This window comes from Taudactylus pleione, unplaced genomic scaffold (genome assembly GCF_031769625.1).
Source record: "Taudactylus pleione unplaced genomic scaffold, aTauple2 ptg000114l, whole genome shotgun sequence".
Lineage (NCBI taxonomy): Eukaryota > Metazoa > Chordata > Amphibia > Anura > Myobatrachidae > Taudactylus > Taudactylus pleione.
Window position 1 is genome coordinate 10,102,241 of NW_028284516.1, and position 18,321 is coordinate 10,120,561.

The 18,321-nt window shown below is 41.9% G+C and overlaps 1 protein-coding gene across 2 annotated transcripts in view; it reads left to right on the forward strand.

Annotated features, from left to right (window-relative positions):
• Positions 1-18,321, forward strand: part of WWP1 (WW domain containing E3 ubiquitin protein ligase 1) — a 163,579-nt gene that overhangs the window by 143,479 nt on the left and 1,779 nt on the right. For both annotated transcript variants that reach the window (XM_088471404.1, XM_088471405.1), the window contains exons 17-23: positions 3,763-3,922; positions 5,747-5,880; positions 8,867-9,007; positions 10,974-11,094; positions 15,274-15,378; positions 16,084-16,180; positions 16,655-16,727. In XM_088471404.1, coding sequence (XP_088327530.1) covers positions 3,763-3,922; positions 5,747-5,880; positions 8,867-9,007; positions 10,974-11,094; positions 15,274-15,378; positions 16,084-16,180; positions 16,655-16,727 — 831 coding nt within the window. The remainder of the gene's footprint in view (positions 1-3,762; positions 3,923-5,746; positions 5,881-8,866; positions 9,008-10,973; positions 11,095-15,273; positions 15,379-16,083; positions 16,181-16,654; positions 16,728-18,321) is intronic.

The following is an 18,321-nucleotide window of genomic DNA, read 5'->3' on the forward strand; positions in this document are numbered from 1 at the left end:
TATACTGGCATGATATAAACACTTGCAGGCTCCATGAGTGGCCTCTATCTCACATATTGTGCGTGGTCCATATTGGGAGGTCCTATAGATGTTTATATAGGTGCCAGGGGTATGTGATGGAGGTCAGTTTATACCAGGGCCGGATTAAGGTCTGTGGGGGCCCCAGGGCAACAAACATGTGGGGGGCCCCTATTAACTATGGACGAAATGGGGGTATGCGCAATGGGGACCGTATTGCTCGTAAGCGGTACATGACAAGCAGCGACAAGCTAAGTTTGGTAAAATTTTGAAAGGAGGATATAACCTCTTTGGCGAGTGCTAAAGGTATTATGTCTCCTTGTGAAATGGGGCCCATGGGCTCCACATGAAAAAATAAAACAGGCGCACACACGAAAAAAACACATAATATACACCCACAGGAAAAAAAACCCACACATACAGTATAGGCACCCATATGAAATATTACTCACCAGTTGCGCAATTGTATCCACATTACACTGCACATAGTGCCCTGAGCCACATTACACCACACAGTAGTGTCACTTGTTCATGTTATGACACACTGCAGTGCCCTTTTTACACAATGCCCACAGTAGTGCCCCTTATACACAATGCCCACAGTAGTGCCCCTTATACACAATGCCCACAGTAGTGACCCTTATACACAATGCCCACAGTAGTGACCCTTAGACACAGTGCCCACAGTAGTGCCCCTTAGACACAATGCCCACAGTAGTGCACCTTATACAAAATGCCCACAGTAGTGGTGCCCCTTATACACATAATACCCACAGTAGTAGTGCCCCTTATACAATGCCCCCAGTAGTGGTGCCCCTTATGCAGTGCCCCCAGTAGTGGAAGTGCCCATTATGCCATGCCCCCCAGTAGTGGTGCCCCTTATGCAGTGCCCACAGTAGTGGTGCCCCTGATGCAGTGCCCACAGTGGTAGTACCCCTTTATGCAGTGCTCCCTATAGTAGTAATGACGTCTCTCCCATAGTGCACTGCACACTGCGGAAGCCGGAGCTCAGGAGTATGCTCCAGCCACCAGCTGGCGCTGCGGGGAGGGAGCCTGGCGCCCGCTGGTAACAAAATCTCAGCGGGTGCCCTGCAAATGGAGCCTCCCTGTGGCGGTGGGCTGGAGAAGGAACTGGTTCGGTCTCCCGTTCTGGCTGACTTTAACCCCTGGTGGGCGTGGCCCCCCCATCCCTCCCCATTAATCTGGCCCTGGTCCATACGATGAATCACTTAACCAGATTTTCAGTTTATTAACCAGGCAGAACAGGCTGCAGAATAACACTGTTAATAGTGGTATATACAACAGGTACAGAATACAGGCATATATATGGTAGATGTAACAGATCCAGTTAGGAATGTATGGGATAATGCAGTTGGTGTACCCATAATGGGAAGCACACACCTGTGTGTTTATATATATATGTGTGTGTGTGTGTGTGTGTGTCCATGATCCGGCACTCAGTGGTAAGGATATCAACTGGACCGGGTGCCCTCCTCAATGAACCTTCATGATAAAGGTGCACTGTCACATACCAATTCCAACGGCGGCACTCCGGATAAAAAAAATCACCAAAGACTAATAGCTAGATGCAGCGACGTTTCAACACCTTTTAATTAGCGCTTTTATTCATTATAAGCTTGATAAAAGCGCTGATTAAAGGCACTGAACGTTGCTCCATCTAGCCATGGGTCATTTAGTGATTTTTTAATCCAGTGCCGTTGTGTGTGTAAAATATATATATGTATGTATGTAAGTGTATGTATGTATGTGTGTATATATATATATATATATATATATATATGTGTGCGTGTATATATATATATATATATATATGTGTGTGTATGTGTGTATATATATATATATATGTGTGCGTGTATATATATATATATATATATATATACATATATATATATATATATGAGATAAATAGTATAATATGTGGATGGTGGTGGCTGTAGGGTATGTGCCTACTTGTAGCGGTAGTGCCATAGCAGATGTGTAGGCTCTCTCCTGCATATAAGGTCTGTCTCTCTGCGGAGACTCTCGGGCGCATCCTTTATGAAGGGCGGGGCTGAAGAAGCATGGCAAGGGCACACATGGGTTGTTGGTTGTGTGGTGACGTGCCTCTAGCACTATGGGGTCCTGGCAGCATTGGGAGACAGCACAGGGCGCTCTCCTCTGACAGTTCAGGCTGACCTTGGCTAAGGGGAAATGGAGGTAGAGGTAACCTGTGGCTATGTTAGCGGCCTGCATGCCCCACCAGTCTCCAATCATAGCTGTGCCTCTGGTGGTATAACTAAACTACATGGTCTGGCTCGGGTGTACTTTGGTTCTTACATTCTGCAACAATTTGACAACCAAAAGTTCTAGTTAGTCTTTTTCTTGTCACCTTGTCATGTTGTTTATAGTAGGGATGTGCGCCGACCCCTGTGCTTTTGGTTTTGCAAAACCACCCTCAAGTGTTGGTTTTGGATCTGGATTTTTTTTTTAAAAAAAGATACATTTTAAAAACAGCTAAAATTGTGTAGTTTATGCAATTCAAAACCCGAAACCCGAAATTCTGATTTAAAATCCAAATTCCGAACAGCAAAAAGATCTGAACCGCGACCCGATTTTACCTGGATCTCCTCAGGAGATCAGAACCGCGACTCGGATTTACCTGCATTCACGAAATTCGGGTGGATTCGGATTTCTGGAGGACCAAACCGCACATCTCTAGTTTATAGATTACAGCTGTCTTTTTTTTTTTTTTTTTCCCTTATTATTCTAATATAACAACCACACTTTCACGCCGTTCTGTTTATAAGGGTTTTTTGCTTGTCGGTTTAAAATATTTTCACATACGAATAATAACCATCATTTGATACAAATAAAAAGTATTCATCACATACATTTTCTCAGACAAAACAAGCCAGCCTACAAAAAGCAAAATAGTCTGTTAATTCAATAGGAATAAACACCCATGATGTTTTTCTTTTTCCAAATAATTATTGTATTAGAAATTCCAAAAGCCTCCAGGGAGAAAATCAGAAATGAACCCCTATAGACACCCCTATAGACTAGAGGTATTGCACTTACTCAATGCAGGATGATCGCTTTTTCTAAATTATCGCTCTATCAGAGGTTCAATAAAAACTCCTCCTATGTTCTCAGATTCCATACTGTCCGTCTGCCCGCACAAATCAGGATTAATTCCCTCTGTACTTAAAACTTTGCTTATTGCATGTTCCACTTGCAAAATCAAAAACATAAAACACATGTAGAATGAATCCTAGCGCAGATATATGACTACTTAGGTGTACCGTCATATCGGAATTCAAAGAAACGGGAGGCGTTGTATGAGTTGGTTAAGTCCCATTGGATTCACCCTATGTGGTGACTTGTTTGGAGAAAGAAAAAAATCACTACTGCACTATATTTGTTTTTTTATTGTATTGTTTGTTTTCTATACATCTGATATAATAATTTGAGTGTACAAATATACTACACAAGGAGTATTTGAATGTTATTCGATGGACACAAGTGTTTCCGTATCACATGGAGTGTAAACACAGTATCGCCCGGTATTTCACCATTACATTTTTTGATTCATAATACCTGGGTGAGTATGTGGTACCTTCTGTTAATTTGCACAGGGCTGTATAAACATTGGGCTGTTTTAGTTTCCATTTTATTATATAGTTATACAATTGGTAAAATGCTGTGATTTATACACAATAAATCATGTTTATTTTTTTTTTTCAGAGAATGGTTTTTCCTGCTTTCCCATGAAGTGCTAAATCCGATGTATTGTTTGTTTGAATACGCTGGTAAAAGCAATTATTGTCTGCAAATCAACCCGGCCTCCACCATTAATCCTGATCACCTGTCCTACTTCTGCTTCATCGGGCGCTTTATTGCAATGGTAAGTGCTCATTTCTTCAAAAAATTGCTTCATTATATTTGGAAATTGTGCCCACTGTCATTGTTACCTAGTTTTATGTAGGTAAATAAAATTTTTGGGGAGCACATTACCAGATGTTTTTTATACACATTTAAAAAAAAATTAATTGTAATACCCCTTTCACACCGCATTCCCAGGCCGCTCAGGATTTTCTACACGGATCCAGTCCGGGTGAGACCCCTTTCAGACATGCGGCCTGACCCGGTTCATTGGCTAGTCGATGACTATACCGCCGTCACATCCTGTGCCGGCTCTTGGAGATGAGGTCCCCTCCAAGCTGCGTTTTTTCCTATGCTGTGAACGGGACCCGGGTCGCATCGACCTGGGTTACCTGTTCACACTGCACCGCGAGTCACGTTGAACCCGTGTTCAACCCTGCTAATCACCTGGGTTGAAATTCCAGGTCGCTCCACCCAGGTTATTTCAACTGGGTCCTTTCACACTGCACAATAATATGGATTACTGCGTGTTCACGTGAAATAACCTGGGTTATTGCTGGCAGTGTGAAAGGGGTGTAAATTACACACACAAGCTGGTCATGTCTGATATTGTGCAATTGGCGTCATATTACACCATGTGTGGACACCAGGAGCCCAGTGTATGATGTTGGTCCAACCAAACATCGATTGAGTTGTTATTGGGCATAGAGGACCATGAGATTGGAATTGGAAGGTAACCACTATTGGCCTATATATAACGGGATTACGGCTTTTGCTGCATTAACAAGTGTTTGAGTAGAGACTTCTTATAACTGGAGATTGGTAAGTCTATTAGGTAAAACAAACAGGGACCTTGGTCAGATGGTGCCCACTCTCCAACAACCACCTTGGTGATCTGAATAATTGTATTCCAGAACTCCCGGAGCTTAGGACAAGTCCACCAAATATGAAAGGGGGATCCTGGTGCATCTCCACAGCACCAACATGAGATGGGAAGACTCGGGAACATTTTACACAGAACACTTGGGCACCTATCAACTATACTGTCTAAGATGGTGTATTTTTCATACTGTAAATAACCCCCACCCTCTTTACACAAAGTGTAAAACAGAACACACTTCATGCTACCCATTTAATTGGGGAACACCCACAGCTAGCTACACACTAGAGCTCTTTCATGTTTATCCTTTGTAAACTGTGTATGGCCTTCACCCGGCCAGTGCTAGGAGCTGCATAGATTTCGGCTCCCAAATACACATAACACGGTAATGACAGTGTAGGGGAGGGAGCGTTTTGTGCCTTTTTTTCTCTTTCTAAAAAGAGGAAAAACTTCTTAATTAGTATTGAAATTTATGCAGATATTGCAAGTTATTGGTCATATATTTAGGGCTTTAAACTGTTGGTATGCTATTATTTTTGTTGCCACTTCACATAAGGGGAAAATCGGGCATTCCATGTACTGCTTTTGAAGTGATGAAGATGACATTTGATAGTAGAATGCTGTAAAGCGCTTATCCTGTACGTACAGACTCTGCCATTCCCCATATGACTGAGCTCCTTCTGTATACAGTACAGTAATTATCTGCTGGAAGCAGCTATAAGACAATAGGCGGATATGGGAGAAACGCGTGGTTCTGCACTTTGGGATTATCACTTTGACACATGTATTATTTAGACCCTGTGGAGAAGAAAAATGCTGTTTCATTTGCCTGTTATCACACTGATTTGTTTTTTTCTTATGGGATAGAACTATAGGATATAGTTTCTGTAAATGTGTGATTTTCAACAAATCAGTGTGTATGTACTATAATTCATCAGCAGAGGTTTGCTTTGTCTTCATCTACAGGCTTTGTTCCATGGAAAGTTCATAGACACGGGCTTCTCTCTCCCATTCTACAAGCGGATGTTAAGCAAAAAACTTACCATTAAAGACTTGGAGTCTATTGATCCTGAGTTCTATAACTCTCTGATATGGATTAGGTAAGTAACCCAGTATTTGAGTCCAGTATACTAAGGTGGTGAGGAGACCAGGACTTTGTTGTGGAAAAATAGCTACTTGGAAAGATGTTAGGATGTTGAATAATCAAAGGTTCCTTTTATGATGAGCGAAGTACAAATTAATTCATTATAGAGCAATTTAAGTCACTCCCATTCCATTTGCAGAGGCCTTGAATGCTAGGGTTATACAGCTTTCTAAAGAAATAGTGACATGCTTAAGGCTAGCCTACATTGTAGGACTAAAGACATGCAGTACATGATAAAATGATCTTGCTATATATTGGGCGGGTGTACACCAGTGTATGGGCCGCCTGGTATATTGTGCCATCGTTGGGTACACACCGTCTAGAGTGTACCCAGCGTTACTGTTTAAATAAGCCTTCCAGCTTGATGTATGTTTTTATTTAAAGAGCTATTGAAGCTACTAAGTAGCATTTATGTGCTTGGGTTCGTTTTATTAGGTCATCATTCGTCGTGTCGGCATGATCATTACGTGATCATGCTTCTCTAGCTGAGCATTGAATATGTTGACATGTTCAGCATGTCGACACTGATGAAATGTCCACAGAGTCAGAGTGTCGACAGTGTGGTTTTAAGGTAGGTCTATCCCTAACCCTAATGTAGAACATTTAATTTGTTGACATTTTGTCCATGTCAACATTTTCCAGGTTTTGACATTTATGAGGTCAACATAAATGTCGGCGTTCTGGAGTTGACATTATGAATGTCCACATTGTCACCATGGACAATCTGGCTGCATACCCATGCCATGTGCATTATTTAGCGCAGTCATCTACATTGGATAACATAGCTGGTTATATGTAACAGAATACGTCTGCTGTGCTCTGTCACTCCTCTGCATCGGGTCCCCGAGTTATAGGAGGCAGGATTCTCTAGCTTAGCAGACATGACAAAGCTGCAGGATACAGACATTTATTATGAGCATTACGTTTTAAAATATTTGCAGTTTTAGTTTTTGAACTGTATGTAACAATGTAAACATTCATAATGTTGACACCACAATGTCGACATTAAATTCTCAGAAGGTTGACATTGGGGTTAGGCACTAGGGGAAGGTTAGGGTTAGGCAGCAGGGGAAAGGGGGTGTTAGTCACTAGAGGGAGGGTTAAGAATTATAGATAGGTGGAGAAAATGTACCGGAATGCCGCTTAGTCAGATGACTCTGCCAGAAGAGACAGTCACATAATCGTCGGGAACAGGTAAGTGACCTCTGGGGCCGCTCAGGACATATGTATGTGTTCCGAGTGGACCAGAGGGGCCACATAAGGTCATATATGTTGACATTTCGTCAGCGTTAAAGAATATCGACATTATGACCACGTCGTCATTATTGATGTTGATATACCCTACCACACCCCATTTCTTCATGTCGCTGTTTTAAAAATGTGGATGGGGAGTCGAGTAGTTATAGTGGAGTAAAATGGTAATATGTATTCTTAAAGGGTCTCTAACTTTAAAAAGTTATTTTTTCCTTAGAATTTTTTTACAGGACTGTAAGCGTAATTATCATGTTTGTTTTGTTGCAAAAACTAGTTGTCTTCTATTCTTTGGGGAGACGGAGCTATTCTATGCACACAATGCTCGGCCATACCCCCCTGAAAAGGTGTCAGGATCTGATAAGCACTACAGTTATAGCACACAGGGAAATAAACTCTGTCTGTACAAATAAAAAAAATTATTGTATATCAAAGCATCAGTCCCACATATTATTTTTTTTTCTTTAAATAGCAAGTTGCATATCTTTTAATCGTGCAGTTTATACTCTTTCTTAGCTGTCCTCCTACAAATCTGTTTATCTGGAGGGCAAACAACTATGATACACACTCGCTCCATGATGTTGGAGGGGTTATATTATAGTGCAAAAATGGAGCGTACACACGGTCAGGGACTTGTCAGATGAACGATTAAACGATTTGAACGATTTTACCAAAGTTTTGAACGATTGAACGATTTTTGACTGCATTAAAATGAATGGAATCGTCCAAGTCTGACTGCAAACCCATCAGATGTCAGATATCGTTCAAACGATATCGACAAACGGGAACGCGCATCGTTGATCGTCCATCGTTCAGACATGTCAGATATGAACGATTTTCCTTCAGATATGAACGACTGAACGATTTTTAAATCGTTATCGTTCATATCTGAAGGAAAAATCTGATTGTGTGTATGCACCATTAGAGGTGACGTTACAAAACCTTCATCATAATGTGCCATGTGACTGTGGTTGCCATGGTAGTTAAATTACATTGTAGAAACTCTGCAGAATTGTAAGTCATTAATAGCCGCCTGATGAAACAAAACTAGGAAACTTATTAATTGCCAAACTACTTCTTACAGACTGCAAGAGTGATTTATGTTTAAAAACACACCCCATTTTCTACTCAACACTAACAGCCCTCCCAAAATAATATCTTAGAAAATAAAATGTTTGCTGTTGGGTACTCTTTAGTGGATCTGCAGTGGAATAATTGTTCTCTCAGGTCAGGGGACCCTGGATACCATTGGGACTAAAATCTGATTACAGGTATCCCGCAGATCCCCATGGTATTCAGTGCTCCCTATTTGGATGCTGGAGGCATGATGTACTATACCTGAACATTTTCACTTTTATTTTAGTAGTTTTTTAAGGCAGATTAATTATAAAGGTGATTGTTACTATTTAACTGCAACGTTCTCTTACCGTCATCAGATTTACTCCAGCTATTCACTGGTTTTGGGCTTTTGGATACAAAAGCATAGGGTAGACCATGCAATGAATGGTCACTGATAGCTAGTGCCTCAATATAACAGTGATATAGTAACTACTGATTTAAGTTAGAATTATGATCGGGATATGTGGATGGGAAAGGTAATTCCTGCATGTACAATACACCGACATCTCCTGTAGTATGTTGTGAATACAAGATAAAGTGTGTGCAATAGTGTTTATGCCTCTTGTTTGTAGGGACAATAACATTGAGGAATGTAACTTGGAGATGTACTTTTCTGTGGACATGGAGATACTAGGAAAAGTCACATCCCACGATCTCAAGCCGGAAGGAGCCAACGTCCTTGTTACTGAGGAAAACAAGGAAGAATACATTGGGTAAGACGGCCGCACATAAGGTCTATAAAAATGAAAATGTCCAGCACTAATAGCGGCCTCACACACAGCCAGCTGGCCGTACTGTAATCAGCATAGATCATAAATCTCTGTCCTAATCTTGTGACTTCCTAATGCTGGAGCCCAATTTCACAGCCTTCCAGCGCTTAGTAGTTGTGTCTGGGTACAGCTGTTGTGGTTCCTTCAGTGATTATTCTATGATTTTCATGTGGTTAGACTTTAATATGTACTAGCGATCTACATACAGATGAAGCAGCTATTGTACGCATGTTATTAATGGTATCTAATACATAGACTGCATTCTCATGTATATTGTTTCAGCCCATATGACATTTGCATCCCGTCTGTGGGTAGCTGGTACAATGTGGGCATCCATTCTCCTCACATCTGTACCCGAGGTGACACGTAGTCCTTGTCTGCACAGCAAAAATTCATTGTTCAGCTGGATGGAGCCAAGTTACTATGGTTTATATTGGACTTTTACCTCTAACAGATGAGCGGTCACCAGGTTCTGCACTGGCTTTGTATTTGCTTATTATAGGATCCGGTCACAATGCCGACAGGTTCTGAATGTCGACTGTCACAATATCGAAATGGACTTTTAGGTCAACAATTTAAAAATATTGAGATGGGTAAAATGTCGACATGTGAGCGATAATTATGATGTAGTAATAGTATTACAGATAACAATCCATTCCTTGGATTCGAGTAAAGGTGCGTTCACATTAGACGATATTTTACACGATTCGCCCGATTTCGACGCATTGGAACGACAAATCGTGTAAAATATGTCCAAATCGTGAGTGTCCACTCAAGATCACGATACCGATGCTCGTACCCGCTAGTCGTACATCGCATCTTCAGATCTAGCTTACTGCAGGCAAGATTTGCCAATCTCATACACGATTTTGTGCAGATTGATCTTTAGTCAGATTGGACACTTTTTAGCACCCATTTCATGTCCTGGAGAGCCTGGGAGCTGCCGGGGAGAGTTCAAAGGAAATCGCTCACATCGTCTAGTGTGTAGGAACCTTAGGTTGTGTTTAGAGTATCTGGTGTCCATAATGATTTGGAGGATACTATAAAGGTATGGAAAACAGCACAGTAGAGCATACAAATTGCCAGCAGCCCAGTGTTCACAATGAAATAACATCTAGTACACCATAATACATACTTATCAACATATGCTCAGTTGACCCAGCAAGAAATATATGCTTACGGCTGAATTCATACAAGGCCAAATTGCATTTGGAATTATTACATAGGCACCACATTTATCATGTATATTGTGCTGAGTGAGAAGAAAAGAAATATCACAGCGAATAGTTGCAAACAAGAAATAGAGTATTGCAGGCAGCAATGTTAGTGTCAATGTTTACAAAATATCCCCAAATATATTGTTACTAATGTTATATTGAAATATCTCACAACAAGTATTTAAGCATAGATACGCCCATAGGTGGAGCATGACACGTTCTTTGGGCATAGCTAGACGCCCCCTCAACGGTGTATTCTACTACCAAATATAACCTCCCTGAAACTAGTTTTCAAAAGTAGGCACGTATGCATCAGGCCTGCATAGTATGTTAGTGATGGTCCATTTAGTGAACATGCTTCTATCCACGTTTCCTGCATGTACGAGTAAGGTGGCAATGCTTCACCCTACTTAGTGTACAGCAAAGCTTGCACTATATTGGAGTAAGTCATTATAGTGGTCAGTGGGAAGGTTATCACTCACTCTGACAATACACTATATTATTCATCTGTACACTTTAGCTCTGTGTGCAATTTGGCTAATGTTATTTGTAAAGAGATTGCAAATATATACAACAATGGTAAAATCCCATTTCGGCCTGCTGGCATTATACAGTATCTCTATTAGCATTGCTTGGATTGGAGTAGGAATTGCATTGTGACATATTTTTTTTTTCTTCCTTTCTCTGTCTAGTCTGATGGCCGAATGGAGGTTTTCGCGAGGGGTGGAAGAACAAACCAAAGCGTTTCTTGATGGCTTTAATGCAGTTGTTCCTCTGCAGTGGCTGCAGTATTTTGATGAAAAAGAGTTAGAGGTTCGACTTGTACAAATGTACATATATACATATATTTACAACAACAGAGTAACCTAACTATAGATTCTCTCGAAGTCACAAATTGTTTAGCCAACTCTTTTAATAATCGTTTACTTCCGTTGTTCCTCCTGAAAGGTCCCAGCCAGCCACAGAGCTAAAATGGAGATCCTAAACCAGAGAAAAAGGAAATGTGTATTTCCTCTTCAGTTTCTGTACCTGGAAGTGACGTGGAGTCAGGGCGGAAGTGCAGTTTCCTGCCCATACAGTCCACCAAAAAAAGAAAGTCGTCCCAACACGGGCTTGGTGGCTCGCTATGCTCGCCACAAGATTATATTCTCCCTCATTGTCCACGTGGATGATAGGGAATGACGTTGGACAGTAGCTGATGACGTCGGGTACAAAAACTGAAGGGGATCTATCCACTTCCAAAAAGGAAAGCACAGATAGTGGAGGGTTTTAGTCTCTCCAGGGATTCCCACACCCCACAGTAATCTACATACTTGTATATCATTTGTAACACGCTTCTCCGATGGTTAGATATCTTCCAATATCATTCTGTCAGATTGTTGTCAAGAGATGTTCTCTATACTTCCGATATGTAGCCAATTGTATCTGGAAAACACTCGCACATCATAACAGCATTTCTTATTGATCTAAGGCCCTCATTCAGAGCCGTACGCTCTGAGCAGAGCGCACGCTCTGAATGAGGGCCGGGCTCCATTTTCATGGAGCGTCCTCCTGGACGCTCGTATAGCTGTGGGTCACCACCCACAGGCTATACGAGCGTGCATTTTGATGGTCGAGACCATCGCGACCATCGAAATTGCGAGCTGGAGCCTGCGGTTGAGGTTTTCAACCGCAAGCTCCGGAGTGATTTTGGCTCTATCAGAGCCAAAATCACTCCCACTGACATCACTAGTGATGTCAGTGGGCCGGCTTCTGACGGGAGGCGTTCCCGTGGGAACGCCCCCGTCAGGGAGGCACGCCCCCGGCACGCCCACCAAAGGGGGCGTGCTGTCAATCAACATTGACAGCACGCCCCCTTTGATCGGACACAACGAGCGAAGGACTTTCCTTCGCTCGTCGCGTCTGGCGCATGCGTGATAAATGCGTGATTTTAGCCCCAGAAACACGACATTGTTTTTCATTGATTCTTAAATCGATTAAAATTGACCTTTAGTAAATATACACCTAAGGGAGGCCCCTCTATTGTCCAGGCACTGTTGTAGGACCTCATCATAATGGTGTATACAAGTTTAAAAGCTGCCATTTTATTATGATGGCTCTTATTCAACATATTATATGAAACATTGGGCTGCTAAAAAAAGAAGGCCTTTGTCATGGCAGTCGCCATCTTTGTAATGATTTTTGCTTTGCTTAATACAGGGGAGTCTTCAACCTTGGCCCTCCAGCTGCTGTGAAACTACACATCCCAGCATGCACTGCCACCTTTTTGATATTACAGCATGCTAAAACTATGGCAGTACATGCTGGGATGTGTAGTTCCACAGCAGCTGGAGGGCCAAGGTTGAAGACCCCTGGCTTAATACCTCTTCCTATAATTCAAACAAACTACAATTAATATAAAAGTGCTCAAATTACTTTGTGGTGTGGGAGTTCCATGAGAGATACTGCACTATTAGAGGTAAATTTACTAAAGTGAGAGTTTTTAGAAGTGAGTTTTAAAAGTGATGTTGCCCATAGCAACCAATCAGATTCTACTTAACATTTAACTAGCACCTTCTAGAAGATAATAGCTAGAATCTGATTGGTTGTTATGAGCAACATCACTTTTATAAACTCACTTCTGAAAACTTTAGTAAATTTACCCCTTAGTGTCTTCCTGTTTTTCTTTAGTTTATAGCTACAGATGTGTCCACATGTATCATTCACCGTGCGCTACAAGTCGCGTTACACAATGCGTGAGCGCCATGTGACTTTTTCCCTTATAGTGCGTGTTACGCGGAAAGCAGTGCGAATACGCACAAGCAGCTTATGTTGATCAAAATGATATGCTGCATGTCTATATTCTGAGTGCGACTGTGCGAAATGCTACGTTAGTGTCAGCGGCCGTGACGTAGCGGGATGTAGTCATGTGACCGCCGGTCACAATCCCGAAAGCGGAATACCGGCTAGGGATTTATGATAGGCGTCGAAATACCGACACCTATCATAATCCCGATGCCGGAGCACCGGGGACGCCATCCCGAATGAAGGTAAGTCCGGGGTGCCCTTAGCGTTAGCCGCGAGGGGGGGGTTAGGATTAGGAAGTCTAGCGGGGTTAAGGTTTGGTTTGGGGGGGGGGAGATTAGGGTTAGGCACCCCTAGGAAGAACGGTTAGGCACCCCTAGGGAGAAGGGTTAGGCACCCACCCGGGAGGGTTAGGTTTAGGGAGCGGTAAAGGGGGGGGGGGTTAGGCACCCCTGGGGGTAGGTTAGGCACTAGGGTGGGAGGTTAGGGTTAGGCACCACTAAGGGAGGGTTAGGGGGGGGGACAGGGGAGGTTAGGGTACTTACCTGCCCCTGTTGGGATCTTGATCCTGTCGTGCATCTGCCGCCGGCATTTCAATCCTGTTCGAACGTGGCATTTCATATGCAGATACAGCCGCAGACACACACAGAACATGGGCATGCAGCACATCCGTTTGATCGGCAGAAGCTGCTTGTGTGTCCTATTCACATCACTGTAAGGGAAAAAGTCGCACAAAAAGATGCTCGGCATTACTGAGTCATGTCTTCATGCTAAGAATTTGATTTACATAAACTGGGATCTTGGTTCTATCACATTTTGTGCACTTCTATTGCTAGGTCTGCATTCAGTAATTAGCTCCTCCTGCCTATACCGGTCATACAATCCAGTGTGTGTGTGAGCTGGTGCACTACTAATTGGAAGCCACAAGCCTATTGGTGAACACTGGCTAATACTGCAGCTTCTGATTGGTTCTCACACTCACAACCCCCTTCCTCAGCCATTTGGAAGTGGTAAACCGTAATGTTCATAACTTTTACCTGGCAATGCAGCTTTAAAAGGAAAACTTCAGTGGTGATAGATGTGTCCTTATTTAGTATATGTATAATAAGACTTTCAAACATTGCAGTTATTTTCTGCTGTGTTACCCTTCCAGGCAGCACTAAGGGCTAGCTGTTATGCTGTTAGTACAGGGACATTGTTTAGACAGAGTTTTAAAAAATATATATAATTAAACTGGTGACTGACAGCTGTGCGGGCCCAGATATTAATATTTTCACATTCACTTAATAAATATATGCTAAAGTCATTGGCTCACAAGTAGATAGGTTACAACCTTTATAAATGCTCAGCAATAAGGGTGCAGGTCCTTTCTCTGGTACTCTTATCTATAACCAAATTGAATAGCTGATCACCATTGCAGTTCTCTACAATTCAGGCTAGAGATGAGCAGTTCAGTATTACTCTATGTCCAGATCTCAATAACTGAATTTTATTGGCTATCCGGCTTTCACGTGTTTTGTATAGCCAATAGGTTTAATCCAAACTGAAATCCGAACTTAACGCTAGTTTGCCGAAAAGAACAGATTCAAAACGGAACCTCTCATCTCTATTGATAACATGTAAAGGGAATGTAGTACCATGTACTTCCAGGTTCTCAGCCATCCAGCAGGGGGTGCTGTCATCCCTAGAACACCTTTAGAAGTTCCCCAAATAACTGTACCAGAAGACTAACACTAATTGGTGGCTCAGTCTCTGAGTGTGAGACGATGCTTGTACCTCTGTACAGGAGAAGTTAGAGCTTTAGGGAAAAATATACCCTGTATCGCTGGACATCAAGAAAGTGATTTTACATTGTTCTGTAAACACTATTCAGATCATATTCTTCTTTTATAGTTGGTATATAGGGCAGATGTGTGAAAGAGATAATAAATGTTTTAGCAGAGTTGAATCCATTCATGAAAGGAGCAAATCCTGTTTACAATTTGTATTACTGCTTATTTATCCTTCAACTTTCCCTGGTGCAGATTACAGTATATTAGCTGCTACAGAGGTAATGTAGCCTAGAGTATTGTTAGAGTTCCATTCATGCTACAAGATGCTAAAGCTGGAGCTCTCTGTTATCCTCAGTGTAGTAAATAGGATTTGGCTGAAGTTTGTTACAGAAGTATTACAAGGAATACAGTGGGAGACTGACATTCGGTTTTACAGGTAATGCTGTGCGGTATGCAAGAAGTGGACTTATCAGACTGGCAGCGGAACACTGTCTATCGCCATTATACACGGAACAGCAAGCAGATCATTTGGTTCTGGCAGGTAATTCACTCTAATATGTACAATGTAATCAGTAATTGGATTATATTTCTGGGCATTTTAACAAGTGCATATTTTACTCGTATATATGCCATGGTCTATCAAACATGTTTCTCCTGACACTATAAGCTCCTAATGCATGTAGCACTCCAGCATTAGAAACAGTAACCTGTTTCCTATTCCCCATCCTCCTCTTCTCCGTGTGCTGACATTAGCTGTGACAGCAGGGTTTGTGGGTGATAGAGGCGGATGGATATACTGATACACAGGAGACGCCTTCCCTCGCTTCTCAGGAGGAAGAGCCAATTACAGACAGTCATCACTGTTTAGCATAGATCCATTGTCTGTCCCTGTTAGAGGCTGTTCTTACTAATAGTTCTGTGAGCCTGTAGCCCATGTAATCTGGTTATGTGTAGAAGGCTGCCTGTCTGCCCCTGTACTATTTGTACATTTACCAGTTTCCATTCATTCTGCTTCGTTTTGATGCAGTGACCTGTTCTGGGGGTGACAGGTGGCGATGGAAGTCTCCTAGATCCACACAACTCTGTTCAAATGTATTTTTCCTACTATTGGATAAATGTATTATGTAATATTTATTTGTATTCTTATCACTGTACAGAGCTATGGACTCCTTGTGGCTCCCTATAATTAGAAATGTATAATGAAGTGATAATAAATGTTGTGTAATAATCCTTCATCATTTTGTAGTTTGTGAAGGAGATGGATAACGAAGTCCGATTGCGGTTGATGCAGTTTGTCACCGGTACTTGCAGGTTACCTCTAGGCGGATTTTCAGAGTTGATGGGTAAGTATCTAATTAATTAGTACTTTGTATCGTGCATTTTAAAGAAACCTGACATACGATTTTATCATCATATCTCTGCTAATTGCGCATTCCACGCCGTGTAAATTACTGTATTTAGTGCACCTAAGATGGCTGCCTCGCCCAGCACTTCCGTGGATAGGATGAACAATCTGTGGAGCTGATACTTGTATCTTACACTGTGTATTTCATATTTTGTATTCACCCACTGTAACCATTGTAGTGCACCCAAGATGGCTGCCTCGCCCAGCACTTCCGTGGATAGGATGAACAGTCTGTGGAGATGATACTTGTATCTTACACTGTAATTTCATATTTTGTATTCACGCACTATACCCATTGTAGTGCACCCAAGATGGCTGCCGCGTTTTGTGATATGGTTTCTTTATGCAAATGTAAAGCGCTTTGGGGCTTTTGGAGAAAGGTGCTATATAAATGTGTTTATTATTATTACAGGAAGTAACGGTCCTCAGAAGTTCTGCATTGAGAAAGTTGGGAAAGAAACATGGCTGCCGAGAAGTCATACATGGTAAGTGCTTATTTACCCAGTACTTATAATATATATTCACCACAAAGGGAATTCTGCTTATTGAATTTCCCAGTTAGGCAGCTTTTACAAAAGGTTTCTAGTTTAGAACACGTACAGTTGTATTAACACTAATTATGATTTTATAAAATTATATTAGTCTTAAATTTTCTATAGGCATAATGCAGCTGTGACTCCTTATAGCTGTGGTTCTCACCCCTCAAGTTTGCCCAACAGGTCATGTTTTGAGGATTTCTTTCTGCGGCAGGTGGGATAATTACTGACCCAGCAAAACAGACTCAACTGTACATGATTAAAGACATCCAGAAAACATAACCTGTTGAGGACTGGTGTTGAGAACTGCTGCCTGATGTGGTTTACGGCTGATGGTTAACTGGGGGCATTCAAGGCATTTGGACCTCCCAGTAATTTTTAATGACCTGTTTTCTTGTATGGAAATTTATCCTAATGCTACTTGAAACTTCACTTTTTCATGGGGAAAAAAAAACTCACTAAATTAATTACCAAGTAGCAGATTAAAATCATAGTTTTTTAATTTAGTCATGTGATTCTTGTTCTTGCATTAAACCCTTGTCTCATAGTTCATTGGTGGATACTGGATTAGCATGGAGTATAGATTACGGTTGCAGAGATCTTGGGCACTTTAAATTTACATGTAAAAAGCTCAAGCTCCTCCTCCACTGTACACGAATGGCTGCCTCGGAACTTCAGTTTTGTCTAACAAAGCCCCAAATGACAGGCCAGGATTACAGAATGAGAGGAGAAGAAAAGTTGTTGAACTGCAGAGACAGTAGACATATGGCATCCAGTGCCCCAAATAGATTGCATAAAAAGATCTTGTGATTTGCTCCGAAGACTAGGTGGCTGTCCGACACAACCACTGAGCAGTGAGACCTGTGCTGTGTCACCAAGGAAGTTCCCACCAATCTGGTGGAATGCACCCTCACATTATCAATATTCCTTCAGGCAAAGGTCTGTTTGGAAGCTGGCTATTCTCTTTGAAAATATCATAAAGGACCAAGAGAGATCCTGTATTGCACAAGGCCTGGGTCCCATAGGCATAGATACTCAATGCCCTGACCACAACCAGCATGCTTATTCAGGACACTTATCCTGGTCTAACGCCGGAATCACAAAAAGGAGGAAATGTGATGCACAAGACAGAGCCCATCAGCTCCAAAACTCTCCTAGCTGTGCTTAATTGGTAGGCAACCGTTCAGGCAAGGAACTTCAACTCCACCATTGCTCGAAAGCAGAGTGTAACAAAACAATCTCTGCTAGGTTGAGATCTCAAGGAGCTATTGCGAGGAAGCATGAAAGATGCAGATGTTTATCTGCCTATAAGAAGGCCCTTAAGGTAAGAGACCCAATTTTCACTGAATTGGGTGGGTTTTAAACCCAATTCCAGACCATCTTGTAAAAAGAGCAGCAACCAATCCAAGCGAAAAGATGAGGTAGGAAACCCCTTCACCTCACACCATCCATAGTCCAGGCACAGAAACACTCCAACTCATCGTTCAACTAGGATGCCATTATGTCAACATCGCAACAATTCACCACTATGTCGCAGTGTCTG